This window comes from Panthera onca, chromosome E3 (assembly GCF_046562875.1).
Source record: "Panthera onca isolate mPanOnc1 chromosome E3, mPanOnc1 haplotype 2, whole genome shotgun sequence".
NCBI lineage: Eukaryota > Metazoa > Chordata > Mammalia > Carnivora > Felidae > Panthera > Panthera onca.
In genome coordinates this window covers 682,501-697,107 of record NC_138354.1, presented here as the reverse complement: position 1 = coordinate 697,107, position 14,607 = coordinate 682,501, and the positions used below count along the sequence as shown (strand labels likewise).

Here is a 14,607-nt window from a genome sequence, read left to right as displayed (position 1 = left end):
GAAACACGTTTGCTTGAACGAGTAATTCATCAACTTATTTCTGAACCTTATTCCAAAGTGTATTTCAAAGGTGGCTCACGTCTCAAATACCAGCTGTTCTGGAATACCGAGAAGGTGTAGTAGCTTCCAAGGCGAGGCCCAAGCTGCGTGGCACCGAGGCTCTCCCTGCACCCTGCCCTCCGGCCTCTGCTTCTGTCCCTCTCCGCTGCCTGGACCCTCAAGGGACCGTCCCTTCTGGGGAAGGCTCCACCTGCTTGCTTCCAGCAGGGGGCACCCAAGAGCCAGAGATGTAGGTAAGCGGCAAATCTGGTTCTGGACTTGCACACACACGCACACACATGCTCACACGCGCGCACACACACACACACACACACACACACGCTCACACACACGCGCGCACACACACATTCACGCAATTAGGTTTTTAACGTGCTTTAATTTTTACACAAAGGGCTGCTATTTCCCGCAAAACGATTTACAAGAGGGCTCTGTGGAAAGACCCAACGGTCCTGTCCTCTGAGGCGTCAGGTGAAGTGGCTGGAAAAGCGAGGACCACGTGCTGGCCAGGCTGCCGCTCTGCCGCGGGAGATGGGCAGTGACCCAGGGCCCATCAGCGCTGCGCTAAGACCCAGCACCTGACTTTGCGGAGCAGCTCCATTGCGCAAAGGAAGGTCCCCGCTGGAATGAGGACGCACGTCGGCAGGTCGCCCACAGGCCTCCCCCGGACCGATGCCGTCCAAGGAACCGCGGGGCCACCTTTGCGGGCAGCGCTCTGAAGACAGACCTCCTACCGCTGCTGGCGCCCCTCCCCCAGGCCCCAGTCGACCTCGAGGAGCGGGCAGAGCCCAGGTGGTGGCCAGCAAGGTCTGTCGCGTCTCCACAGACGCCCCGGAGAGCAGAGGCCATGGGATTGGGGGTGCAGGGACCACCAAGAGCAATGACCGAACCCAGGACAGGCGGGGGGCCGGCACCAAGGGCCCACGCTGGGGGCGCTCTGTGGAGGGAGCAACCCGTCCATGGAGGGTCCCCAAAACAGCACCTCCTCAAACTGAGGAACCCGACTTGGCGCTTCAGTAGGACATCGTGAGGCCAAGGACCCAGGGCAGCCGATCAGCGCCTGTGTTCCGCCACCTCGGCCTCAGGTCGGGACCCGCAGGCGGCTGGCGAACACGTTCTGGCAGAAGAGGGTCGGCAGTGCATCCCCAGGGCTCCCCGTGCCCGGGGGCTTGTTGAGGCCCCTCGCGAGGTCGTGGGGGAGCACAGGCTGTGAGGCGCCAGCTGGCCCGCGCCCTTGTGGCTTATCCACAGGAAGCTCCCCTGCTGGGAGGCCTGCGGGCCAACATCGTCTCTTTATGGCCCTTGTAAGCTGGAAGCTCGGGCAGATGAGCAGCAGACAGGATTCCCTGCCCGCGGACGGGCCGGCAGGGCCTGGGGAGAGGAGGAGCCCCAGGGAAAGTTCCCAGCACACTCGTGACATGGCAGGGGACGGGGTCCCCACACGCCTTATCGCCCACCCAGCCGCTGGGGGCCTGGGGGCGAGGTGCACCCACGTGGCGCCCGACCAGCCAGGGTCTGCCGCCGGCCCGTCACGGGTTTGCTGCCCTAAGTCCTTGCTGGCAACAGGGTTTTCCTCACGCTTTAACCACTAATGGCGATTCAGCCCATTCTCTGTTAGGTTTCAAAGGTACCAAAGGCATTTAAAACTGAGAATAGCTAACGTATAAACCATTAACAGTTAATGTTCCCTACACCCTCTTCGTTCGATGGAATTTTAATGGCCACGTGGAAACGACGTGGACTTCTTGTCTGTCCGGGTGGGTGCTCTCTCCCGCGGCCAGCGCCAGAGCCCGGGGTGACCCCAGCTCCCACCTGAGAACACCCGCAGAGGCTGGAGGCCGGGCACACCTACCCCTGGGAGTCGACCGTCTGCTTTGCGCTCAGCAGCACCCGCGACAGGGAGGAGAAGAGCCGCAGGCGCATCTGCGGGTCCCGGGAGGGCTGGAGGCAGCTCCTGAGGACGGGCACCAGGTGGGGGAGCACTTCTCCCAGCGCCGGGCCTGGAAAACACACAGCTCACGGTTCCCACGGCTCCTGCTCGTGGGACGACGCAGCCCCCACCCCGCCGCCGGGTCGGCGCCGGGTGCCGGGGAGGGGCCGTGGGCACAGGGGCGGTTACGGCCCGTCCACCACCTTCCTCTCCTTTCTGGATCGAGGGTGTCCCTGTAAAAGCAAACACTTAACCCCCAAATCGTGCTAATTGTTCAATACGGTGACTTTCCATCTCCTCACGTTTTCTCAGATTCTTAAAAAAAAAAAAAACGTTACAGTCAAGCAACACTTTAAAGATCAACCAAGATAAATTATTCAAAACACGTACGGTGTTTAATATTTGCCTCTACACTCGGCAGCCACCGCCCTTCCCAAGCTGCTGCTGGACAGGCGCCTGCGCGGCTTCCCCGGGACCGTGGGCCTCGCACACGGGCAACGAGCCTTAGTATCTGGAAGCGCATCGAGTCGTGATCGGAATAAAGAGTCCCCGGGGTGCAGACACGCGCTCGGGTTGCACGGACCCGGGTCACGGAGCGCCCTCCCCTCCAGGCGGGCCCTCTCCCAGTCACCCTGCTCACAACGCGCCTGCTCGTCCCACGGCAAGGCCCAGATGCGTTGTCTCACACTCGGCGTCAAAGCTGCAAGACGGAAACGCAAGGCCGCGCGTTAATCTGAGGGCAGGTGTGGGTCTGGGGGAGAAAGAGAAACAAAGGCAGAAAGAGGACGTGGCCCAGGGGCAGGACACTGCCAGCACCGGTGGGCACCGGGTCTGCTCACACCCTCTGGGGTTTGTTTTCCTTGGAGATCGCACGGAAGACGGAGCTCCGGACCTCTCACTGCAGGAGGAGGGAGCGATCTTCCGGGAAGAGACCCGATCTCCCGAGGCCGCGTTTTCGCGGAAGACAGAGCGCACGAGCAAGAGGAGAGAGGGGTTTCAGGGAGCATCTTCCGGCCCCTCCTATAAAGACACTTCCCGCTCACGTGCGTCACTGTCCCCTCATTGCTAACCAGGCACCAAACGCCGTTTTGAACAAGTCCAGTCTGTTGAACGCGCTCTATAAAAACAAAGTCTCCTCCAGACAGCAGGGCGTCTGTCACGGCTGACGGCGTAACGAGACACGCAAACGGGAGCGTCCTATGGGAGAATGCCGACACCGAACAGACCCGGGGGCGCAGTGGTGCGCTCTCAGCGGGACGACGCCGCGTGGGGTGCGGGCACCTGGCGATGAACGCCGCCCGAGCACAGCGCGTGTGAGGCAGGACGCTTCCAGACACAGGACGGAGAAACACGCCATCGACACTCTGAGAAAGCACTTGGAAAAGCGCACCGAGGCCGCGTCCCCTCTTCCTGATTGGCCGGCCTCAAGGGTGCACAGGTTTTCGGGTTCCGGAGCCTTGGGACGCGGCCTCTGGCCGTTTTCTAAGGTGGGGAGGGAGCTGCTGTTCAGAGTCTAAGATCTTTTTTTTTAAGACTCATCTTTTAAAATGAAATCTGTCCGGTGAGACCTCTACGGACGTCCCAAGGCAGGGAGAAGGCACGGGTCTGAGCATAAGCTCTGCCTAAGGAACGTTCTTTCACCCACCCTGCGGCCCGGCGGGGAAGGGCCTGGAGACGCTGGACCACAGAGGCCCACGCCATGAGTGAGGCTCTGCAGGGACACTGCGGACTGTGCGAAGAACACACTACGCCCAAGGCCACAATAAGCACACCTCCGTGGCTTAACGTAAACACCGTGTGCCTGGCAGACTTTCTTTTCTTTACATTTGTGTTTACCTCGGGGGAGAGAGGCAGAGAGAGAGAGATACACACACACACACACACACACACACACACAAGCCGAAGCAGCTCCAGGCTCTGAGCTGTCAGCACAGAGCCCGATGTGGGGCTCGAACTCACAAACCGTGAGATCATGACCTGAGCCACCCAGGTGCCCCTGCCGGGCAGACTTTCAAGGGCCACATTACACAGTTTCGGGAGCTCACCTGCGTGGTTGACCACCACGACGAACTGCAGAAGCTCTGCTGAGTGGACGGTCCAGTCGTGGTGCGACGCGGCCAGCCACTCCACGAGGGGGCCCACGTGCTCCCGGTACAGATCCTGGCGGCCGTCGATGTCCTGTGCCGCGGCCAGCGCGTCCATGGTCTCCTGGACCTGGAAATGCGAGTCAGTGGCTGGGGAAACCCCACTCCTAAGGCTCAAAAGCCCAGGGGAGACCAATCGTCATCATCAGAGAGCGCTCTGTCACACGACGGGCTAGGATGACCTGGCCGACCGGGAGCGCTCCACCGCTGAGGACGCGCGACACGACAGAGCCCCTGGAGCACCCGCAGGGGCTAGGACTGCAGGGGCCTGTCTGACGGCTACTGTTCACGCTGGGTCTGCACCATCTGGATGACAAAGAACAGACTTGCGTTTATGAGAGATTCAGCCGCCGTGCCCCCAGGCTGCACAAGGCTTCTCCTGGGGTCCTCAGGCCCCCTGCGGTGGGAGAGCTCCATCTGTGAGGAACAAGGGCACCTGGTGGCTGCAGGGCACTGAACTGAGGGACATAAACTACGCTTGCCCGAGGCCACCCTGTGACCAGGCCTTCCGGTGGTGACAGTGGTGACAGAGGTGACAGCGGGCCAGGGAACAGGAGATGGGCCGGCAGCCACCTCCCAGCAGCCTGTGCCTACAACCTGGCGGCTGCTCGGTTTCCTTCCTGTGGGTCCCAGGCACGTGGATTCGGCTCTTGCTAGTGTGTGTGGCTTTACGGTGACAAGCCGCCTGCTGAGGTATGTGCCCTTTGGAAAAGTGGAAAGGTTGTCTTTAAACAAAGAAAACACAATTCAGATGCCCAAGGAAAGGAGGGGGAGGGTGGGGGCTTCCTGGACACCGGGCCTGTGGCTCTGTGAGGCTCCCCGGCACGCCTCCTCCATAGGTGAGCCCCAGAGCTCTGTGCACGGCTGTAGGAGGAAGACACCCCCCTCCAAAAGGTCCCTGGAGCCCAAGGGGAACTGGACGTCAGTAGAGCATTTAAAGCCTAGACCCAGAGCTGAGAGAACAGAAGCAGTCCTGTAAAGCGGGCCTGTGACTAAACAGGGAACACGATGCTATTTTCTCTCTAGACGGTCAGTCACCTACGTGTTTACCACAGACGGGAGGCGAGGTTACACGTGTCCGTCTGTCTGTCTGCAGCTGTCACCCGAGGCACGATGACAGGCGGCAGGCGGAGGGAATCTGAAATTCCCTGCGTCCCCGAGGCTGCCTCACGAGCAACCCGTCCCACACGCCCTTCCACGCTTCCGGTCAGCCGAGCCAGGCAAGCCCGGGGCTTCCGATTCCACAGCAGGATCTCCGGATGGTGGTTCCGCCTGCTCAGGGCCGAGCACCCTCCTCAGCACAGGCTCCGTCCCCCGCGCAGCCTCACCTTGTCGCCGAGGCCTGCGGCACCCCAGAGCGCCTCTGTGGTCACCAGCACCTCCAAGAGCCATAAGCTGCACTGTCTGCATTCTTCGCGGCACACGGACACCAGGGTCCGCACGCACAGCAGCAGGTGCTCCCCGTAAAGGTGCTGCCGGGAGAGCAAGGGAGCACCTGAGCCAGCTCTCCCCCAGCCTGTGTGCTCCTGCCCCCTGCCGCGCCCCCAGGGCCCCCCTGCACCCCCGCCCCAGCTCCCTCCCCGCTGCCCTTCTGCCCCCCAGCCCCAGCCCACCGTCCCAGCCCCCTCCCCTTCTGCCCCCTCCCGGTCCTGTCTCCCCCTGCCCAGCACCCACCCACAGGACACGGCACACTCTGGCCGCAGATTAGAACACACGGACCGTAAGGAGGGCATTCTTCGACGGGAAAACTTTATGGCGTTCTTTTCCAGGGGAAACCGAACACAGCCCCGGAAAGAAATGCTTAACGTCTCTGAGTTACACTCAAAGAAGTTCTCATGCGTCAGCAACACGTCCCCTAGAATTCACAAGGGAAACGGATCTGCTTGCAAACACCCAGCCCCCACCAACCTGCCCCCAAAGGTAAGAGAAACAGCGGCGGGAGGCGGACACACGGCAGAGTCCGAGCCCACGGCCGCCGAGGCTGTGTGGGGGCGCACGGGGTTCATTCTGCTCTTCTGCTGCTGTGAGTTTCCGAGTCTTCCCACGCTACCGTTTTAACAAAAAGAAAGAAATTCCGTGGCTCGGGAAGTGCTTCCTGGTGGCCGGGGAGACAAGGGGATGCTCGGCTGGTCCGTCCAGCCGCTCCCCTCCTGGCCTCCCAGCCTCGTCATCTGTGGGCCAGGAGCGAGCGTCCACGTGTGCTTCTAGTACGTCCCTCCACACGTCTGCTTCACGCGTTTCACGAGGGGCAGGAAGGATGGGGTCGCGGTCACGGAGCAGCGCACAGAACACGGGAGGCGTGCTCACCGTGCCGCTGGCGGGGCTGGGTCCAGAGTCCCTTCTCGGGCCCTGGGGCTCGTGCACAAGGGACGTAAGCCACCAAAGTTTAAACAGAACTCACACGGGATCACAGAGGAGTGTGGTCTGTGCACGCGGCTCGGGAGCAGGACAGGACGAGGCCTTGAGGGCTGGGTGTCCAGCTACCCCGAGGAGCCAGGCTGGTGACTTTGCTCAAAGCCTCACGTGCCCTACAGCCCAATTCCTTCTGGTCCTGGACTGAGAGCAAATGAGTTTCTGAGGACGTGAGTTCAGCGAATTTCTTTTTCGTTGTAAATATTTACCAAGGGAGACAGCGAGACACAGCGCGTGCGAGACGAGGGAGGGGCAGAGAGAGCAAGAGACCGAGCGAGTGACAATCCCAAGCAGGTTCTGTGCTGTTGCGCAAAGCCTGACTCGGGGCTCGACCCCGCAAACCTGAGCCGAAATCAAGAGTCAGGCGTCTACCCGACCGAGCCCCGCAGGCCGCCCTCAGTAACTTCTGAAGTGACCTGGACCAGATGCTTCGGGAGCGATTCTGGGAGGAGGAAGCTCCCTTCTGGAGGCGTGAGCTGTTCAATTCTGGGTGGTCCCGAGGCTGCGACTCCTGTGCCAGTAAGGAGTCACGTTCCCAGCGGCGCCGTCCGCGGAGAACGGTCCCCACCTACCTGCCCCCCAGAGGCGGAAAGGGCGCAGGCCGCACACAGGCACCCAAAGTCATGTTTTAGCCTCTGCTCCTGAAGGTGTCACCCGAGGCCGCTGACTTTAGTGCGAGAAAGTGCCCGGGGCTGACGTTTCGGTAACGGCGCCGGCACCCCCGCACCCCGGGTCTCCGCTGGTTCAACGGGACCGAGTGACTTCTCCTTATGCCATCAGACAGTTTCCTCACCTCGAGCTCCTGTCACAAAGCAAACGTTTCAAAGGGAAGGATCCGATCCCTGGGCCCGGCCCCGGCCAGACGCACGCACCTGCCGCGGGTCCCCCGACTCACGCCCCCCCCCCCCCCCCCCCCCCCGCCCCCACTGCTGGACAGACACGACTGTGTCCACCCCTCGGCTGGCTCTCGGGAAACGGCCGCCTGGGGACGTCTGCGGGAAGCACGTGCCGTGTGTCCTGGGTCACCACAGGAGCACGAGACCCTCCCCGCCTGGGGCTGGGGCCGGGGGTGACAGGGCTGCGTCTGCGAGCGAAGGGGAGGGAGGCGGCTGGAGCGCGTCCAGAGGGACACTCGGCGACACGGCGCTTCCTCGGCGAGGCGTCTGTGTACAAACGTTGTTGCAGAAACGACTCTTCGAAAAAGCTGGACGCTTAATCCGAACCGCGTGGGTTAAGGGACCGGTTTTCCCGTGGACGACACTGAGGCGTGAAGGTCGTATCTTCTCTGCCATAAAACGTGGAAGATCTGTGTTCGAACACCTGTGCGGGGGCGCCTGGGGGGCTCGGTCGGTTGAGGGTCCGACTTCGGCTCCGGTCTCGCGGTCGGTGACCCCAAGCCCCGCTCTGGGCTCTGCACCCTCTCTCCGCCCCTCGCTCACGCACGCCCTCTTTCTCGTTCTCAAAACAGATACATAAGTAAAACACTAACGAAAAACAGAAACATAAACATCTACGCTCCTTCTCAAAGTTAATTTTCTGGGAGGAGAAAAGCTTCTGGCTCACACATCTACAGAGGAGTCAGAACCGTTTCCAGACTCGCCTGCGTACACGTGCGCAATTCACGTGGATTCGCTGACTCTGTGAAAACCAGGTTTGGGAAGAGGCGAATCGTCCTAGAAGCACCAAAAGCAGGTGGAGCGGCTCACGGCCACCTCCCGCCGCCACAGCCCCACTCCCTCCGTTTAGACGGCCTTGCACGTGGATGTGTGACCGAGCCCAGACCACCTTGTCGCCTGGGAGCGAGGCGGGGAAGGGGCCGCGAGGACCAGATGAGCCCGTGCAGAGCACCCTGGTGGCCGTGCGGAAGGCGTGGCCGGGCCCCAGCCCCCCCGAGCGGGGTCCCTGGCCGGCCAGCGGGGGGCGGGCCCTTGTCCACACAGAGGAGAGGGAGGGCAGCGCCCAGGGCTGGGGACACAGGGCTGAAGCCCGTCGCCGCCGCGCACAAAGTCCTCATTTTTTCTCAACGGGAAACGATTACGAATCAGTCCACACGGCTAGGCCCGAGCGCCCAGACGGCGTCGGGGGCAGAGGGGGCGGACGCCATCACCGCTTCCCAAAGCGTTAGTAAAACACCCAGGGACGCGAGCGACGCCCCGGCTCCTGGGGACGGGCCCGGCCCCGCGGCCGTCCCCGGCGTGGACGTGTCCCGCTCCGTGCTGCCCCCCACAGAGGCTGCTGGGCAGGTGGGAGGAGGCCAGCGTGCACTTTCAACACGTCTTTTTAAAAAACGCTTATTTTCGAGAAAAGGAGAAAGAGTGCGAATGGGGGAGGCGGGAAAGAGAGGGAGACGCAGAATCCACGGCAGGATCCAGGCTCCGAGCCGTCAGCACACAGCCTGACGTGGGGCCTGAACCCACGAACCTTGAGATCGTGACCTGGGCCGAAGTCAGCCGCCCGACCAACCGAGCCACCCACGTACCCCCCAACGTGTTTAGTTTGACCGTAACAGGCTACCGACTGGCCAGAACAGAACGTGGCAGTGGGCACAAGAGTCCCCAGACCCCGGCTGCCACTGTCAGGCGGAAGCGTCTGACGGCTGGGACCTGACGTCATAACCATCCGCAGCAGTGCGTGCCGGGACCTCATCTGATAACGATCTGCGGCGGTGCGTCCGGCCCGGCTAGAACCATTCGTGGCAGTACATCCGGGACCTGACATCATATCCATCCGCGGCGATGCGTGCTGGGGAGAGGGGGGGGCCCCTCATCTGATAATCATCCGCGGCGGTGTGTCCGGCACCTCATCTGATAACCATCCATGAGGATGCGTGACGGCACCTGATGCAAGAACCACCTGTGGCGGTGCGTGCCGGGACCTCAATTGATAACCATCCGTGGCGGTACATCCGGCCCTGACGTCATAACCATCCGCGGCGGTGCGTGCTGACCTCATCTGATAACCATCCGTGGCGATCGTCCAGCCCAGCTATACCCATTCGTGGCAGTACATCCGGGACCTGACGTCCTAACGCCCCGCGGCGATGCGTGCTGGAACCTTTCTGATAACCATCCGCGGCGGCGCGTTCCGAGGGACTCATCTGATAACCATCCGCGGGGATGCGTCCGACCCTGACGTCATAACCATCCGCGGCGTGCGTGCAGGGACCTCACATGATAACCACCCACAGCGGTGCGTCCGGCCCTGACGTAATAATCATCTGCGACGGTGTGTGCTGAGACCTGACGCAACAACCATCCGCGACAGTACATCCGGCCCCTGACGTAATAACCATCCGCGGCAGTGCGCCCGAGACCTGACGTAATAACTAGCCGCGGCGGTCCGTGCTGGGACTTGACGCAATAACCACCTGAGGCGCTACATCTCGGACCTGACATCATAACCATCGGCAGCAGTGCATCCGGGACCTGACGCGGGAACCATCCGGGGCGGTGCGTGCTGGGACCTCGTCTGATAACCAACCGCGGGGATGCGCTCGGCCGTAAGGTCATAACCATCCGCGGCAGTACTTCCGGACCCTGATGTAATAACCATCCGCGGCAGTGCGCCCGAGACCTGACGTAATAACTAGCCGCGGCGGTCCGTGCTGGGATTTGACGCAATAACCACCTGAGGCGCTGCATCTCGGGCCTGACGCGGGAACCATCCGCGGGGATGCGCCCGGCACTAAGGTGATAACCATCCGCGGCAGTACATCCGGGACCTGACGCGGGAACCATCCGCGGGGATGCGCCCGGCACTAAGGCACTAACCATCCGCGGCGGTAACCTCATGTGATAACCCTCCGCAGCGACGCGTCCGGCCCCGACGTAATAATCTGGGCGGTGTATTCTAAGACCTGACGCAATAACCATCCGCGGCAGTATATCCGACCCGTGAGGTCATAACCATGCGCAGCACTGCGTCTGGAACCTGACATCATAACCATCCGCGGCAGTACATCCGGGACCTGACGCAGAAACCATCCGCGGCGGTGCGTCCTGGCACCTGACACAGTAACCCCCCCATGGCGGTGCGTCCTGGAACCTGACGTCATAACCATCTGCGGGGATGCATCCCGGCCGTGACGTTATAACCAGCCGCGGCACTGCTTCCGGGACCGGTTCTAATAGCCGTCCGCGGCGATGCGTGGACAGTGTCGGCAGGGGGCGCTGTCCACCCCCTCACGACGCGCTCCACCCGCCTCCCTTCCTACAACTTACATTTTCAGAGCCTTGACAGATGTGGGGCCGGGCCAGCTCCGTAGCGATGAGCGTCAGGTGCGGCCGGAGGGCCTCCCTAGGGCAGCCTCTGACGATGGACGCAAGGATCAGGAGGCCGGAGGGGGAGGGCGACTTCTTCAGCGCGGGCAGGACCAGCTTCAGAAACACCTCCGGGCTGACGAACGCCCCGACCAGCTCGGCAGATCGGGTGCCCTGTGCGAGGAGAAGAGCCGCTGGCGGGCTGCTCCCGGCCGTCCCGCGGCTCCCTGCAGGCCTCCCGGCCGTCCCGCGGCTCCCTGCAGGCCTGCCGGCCCTCCCGCGGCTCCCTGCAGGCCTCCCGGCCCTCCCGCGGCTCCCTGCAGGCCTCCCGGCCCAGCACAGACAGCGAGGTCTGTGCCCGGCGTGTGTGCCACAGTTAGTGCCCACCGGGTCCCACACCCCTTGGCTGCTGCCGGTGACCCAAGCTTGCTTCGAACAAACAGCCACACGCCGGCACCACCGTGCCATGGGTGCCACTGGGCAGTCGGGACAGCGGGCCCTAGGGCATCGGGAGGAGCGAAAAAAGCCGACCTCTAAAGGGCACACCGCACGGTCCCATCTACACGATATCCCCTGGTGACGCAATGGGACGACCACCAGACTGTCAGGTCACTGTTGCAGGCCCACATACGTCCGAAGTGAGGCCCAGGTGGGCTGTGGCTTGGCAAGGCGGGCCAATCAGGACAAGGGAAGTAAACCTGAGGCTCGACTCGCGGCACACGGGGTGGCGCTAACCGCCAGCCGTCACACGCCGGGCCGCACCCCTGCCTGGCTTTCCCTGCAGAGCCCGTGGGCGTGACGGCCACCAGGGCCAGGGAGGCGCTCTCCTGCCCAAGCTAGACTCTCAGGAACAAGCCCGTGGGCGGTGTCCCCGGCTCGCTGGTGGGATCGACGCATCCAGAGCCGTCGCCCGCACGTGCTGGGAGCGCAGCTGTGGGGAGGGGGGGCTGGAGCCTGCTGAAGAGGGACCCTACGTGTCCCCCTCCGCGGGACCCGAAACCAGACATGGGTTGTGCAGGGGCTGTGAGCGAGGGCGCGGCTGCCGAGACCCCAGGGGATCTCAGGCGACGCGAACGTTATCCTGGCCCTCCCGTTTGGTAAAACCCGCAGACCCGCGCGGCCTAACCAGGGCGAAGGCCACGACCCGTAGCCACAGCTTCCGTGACCGGAGGAGGCAACTCACGCTGCGGACCACGGCCCTGTCGTCGTCGGCGCAGGCCCGGTGCAGGGTTCGCAGGACGACCTCCAGGTGCTGCGTGACGTGGTCCTCGGCGTGCAGCAGCAGCACCGCCAGCAGCTGCGCGGCCTTCACCCTGGTCCCCGCCACCCAGTCAGTGACATCATGGCAGATGGCGGGAAGGATCTTGGAGAGGTTTCTGAAGACGAGCTCCCGACAGCCCAACCCGGGGCGGTGGTCTGCGGGTGAAAACACAAACTGCAATTCACAAAGCACGTCCCACGACCCCAGGGAAGGTCATGGGTCACACATCCCTTACTCGAGGTGCGCCTGCAAGTCCCATTTCGTTTCGAGATCTTAAAAACGCAGACTGACTCTGAGGACGCAGATGGAGCCGCGTGTCCTCACTTGGCTCGAAAGTTTTGCATGGCGGCCGAGGGCTAAGTGACACACAACCCAGTGCACCGCGTGCCTGACCCGCTGTGTCCTGACACGCGGATACACCTCCGCACCGGCGCTGCAAGCAGGATGCAGCTACCCGTGGCCCCAAAGCTTCCAGCACCCCTGTGGGTGGTGCTCCCGGGCTCCCCACTCCGCTTCCCGTCGCTGCACACGGGCCGTCTCTAAGCGGGACCGTGCGGCTCACACCGGCTCCCGGCCCCCTTCCCCCATCCGTGTGGCTTCATCCCTCTGCCTGTCCGTCACCTGCCGGGACCTCGGGCTGCCTCCCGGGCTGGCTGTGGCCAAGAAGGTTGCGTGGACGCAGCGGCCGCTCCCCGGGGGCGGGGACGGCAATACTCCACCGAAGCCAAGCGGCAGCGGCCTCACCCCTTCCAAAGTGGCTGCGGCGCTTCGCATCCTGCCCCCTGGGCGTGTGGGGGGCCAGTGCTCAACGACGACAGCCACTTAGAGCGTGCATGGAGCCTGCTGTGGTTCCCCGTTGCTCCCTAAGGACGCAGAGCAGCTTCTCGCGAGGCTGTTTGTATCTTCCGTGGTGAGGCGCTCTACAAAATCTGCCCACTGAAAAATCTGACTGTTCTCGTATCATCGAGTTCTGAGCGTTGTTTCTGTATTCTGAATGCAGCCCTTCAATCTGTAATTTGCAAATCTTTTCCGTCTGTGGCTGTTGCTTCGCTCTGTCAACAACGTCTTCCACGGAGCACAGGTCGTGGGTCTGGTGAAGCCCACCTCATCGGCTCCCCTTCCGCGCACGACGCTCCCCACGACGTGCGAGAGAACGCCCCAGCCCCCGCTCACAGAGGTTTACAGGCTTAGGTGTTACATTTAGGCGCAGGATGCAATTCGGGTTAATTTTTGTAAAACATATGAGGAATGGACCCAAATTCATACCCAATTATGTGCAAATCCAATTCTTCCAGCACCAATGCTGAAAGACCATCCTTTCTCCGCCAAATTGTCGCGGAACCTGTCAAAGATCAGCCGTCCACATGCGTGGGTGTCGTGGACACGTGACCCCTGCCCCGTTTCCCCCCACCCCCCCCTCCCGCGCCCCCCACCTGTGGGTTGGCCCCATGCAGTCTGGAGTTCTGTGCTCTCACTCTGCAGATTGTTCTGGAAAAGGAAGCGTTAGCCTTTCAACTTTGCTCTCCGTTGTCAACGTTCTGGCTGCCCTAGGTCCTCCGTATTTCCATGTGATCTTAGAGTAACTTTGTTAATTTCCACAAAAACAGGTTCAAAGATTCTGATTAGAAGTCTGATCTTAAAAATTTTAAACTCTGTTCTCAAACTACTCCAAAAGTAGAAGAGGAAGGAAAACTTCCAAATTCATTCTGTGAAGCCAGAACCGCCCTGATACCAAAACCAGACAAAGACACCACAAAAAAAGAGAACTAGAGGCCAGTATCCCTCATGAACACAGGTGCAAAAATCCTCAACAGAATATTAGCAAACCGAATCTAACAGTACATTAAAAAACTCACTCACCACAATCAAGTAGGAAGGATTCCCGGGCTGCAAGCATGGTTCAATGTTCAAAAATCAATCAACGTGATACATTCCATTAATAAAAGGACAGATAAGAACCACATGATCATTTCAATAGATGCAGAAAAAACTTTTGACAAAGTACAACATCCATTCGTGATAAAAACCCTCAACAAAGTGGAAATGGAAGGAACAAACCGCAACATAATAAAGGCCATATATGAAAACCCCAGGGAACATCATACCCCATGGGGAAAAAACCGAGAGCTTTTCCCTAAGGTCAGGAACTAGACAAGGACGTCCACCCTCACCACTGTTGTTCAACACGGTACCGGAAGTCCTAGCCTCAGCAATCAGACAACACAAAGGACTATCCAGATTAGTAAAGAAGAAGTAAAATTTTCACTATTTGCGGATGACGTGATACTATATACGGGAAACTGGAAAGACACCACCAAAAAAAAACCCTGCTGGAACTGATACATGAATTCAGTAAAGTTGCAGGATACAAACTCAATGTACAGGAATGTGTTGCGTTTCTATACACCAATAATGAAACAGCAGAAAGAAAAATTAAGAAAACAATCCCATTTACAATTGCACCAAAATACTAAGACACCCAGGAATAAACCTAACCAAGAAGGTAAAAGACCTGTATCTGAAAACTGTAAAACATTAACGAAA

At 60.8% G+C, this 14,607-nt stretch overlaps 1 protein-coding gene across 3 annotated transcripts in view; it reads right to left on the bottom strand.

Annotated features, from left to right (window-relative positions):
* DNAAF5 (dynein axonemal assembly factor 5) overlaps positions 1-14,607 on the bottom strand; it is a 48,296-nt gene that overhangs the window by 12,831 nt on the left and 20,858 nt on the right. Inside the window, exons 5-10 of one of the 3 annotated variants that reach the window (XM_081791621.1) lie at positions 11,986-12,218; positions 10,764-10,976; positions 5,460-5,603; positions 4,033-4,201; positions 1,910-2,057; positions 436-678 (exon numbers count right to left, since the gene is read on the bottom strand). In XM_081791621.1, the coding sequence (XP_081647747.1) occupies positions 525-678; positions 1,910-2,057; positions 4,033-4,201; positions 5,460-5,603; positions 10,764-10,976; positions 11,986-12,218 (1,061 nt within the window). In that variant the 3' untranslated portion in view covers positions 436-524. Of the gene's footprint in view, positions 1-435; positions 679-1,909; positions 2,058-4,032; positions 4,202-5,459; positions 5,604-10,763; positions 10,977-11,985; positions 12,219-14,607 lie in introns of those variants that run through there. The other 2 variants (XM_081791619.1, XM_081791620.1) reach the window with 2 other exon arrangements.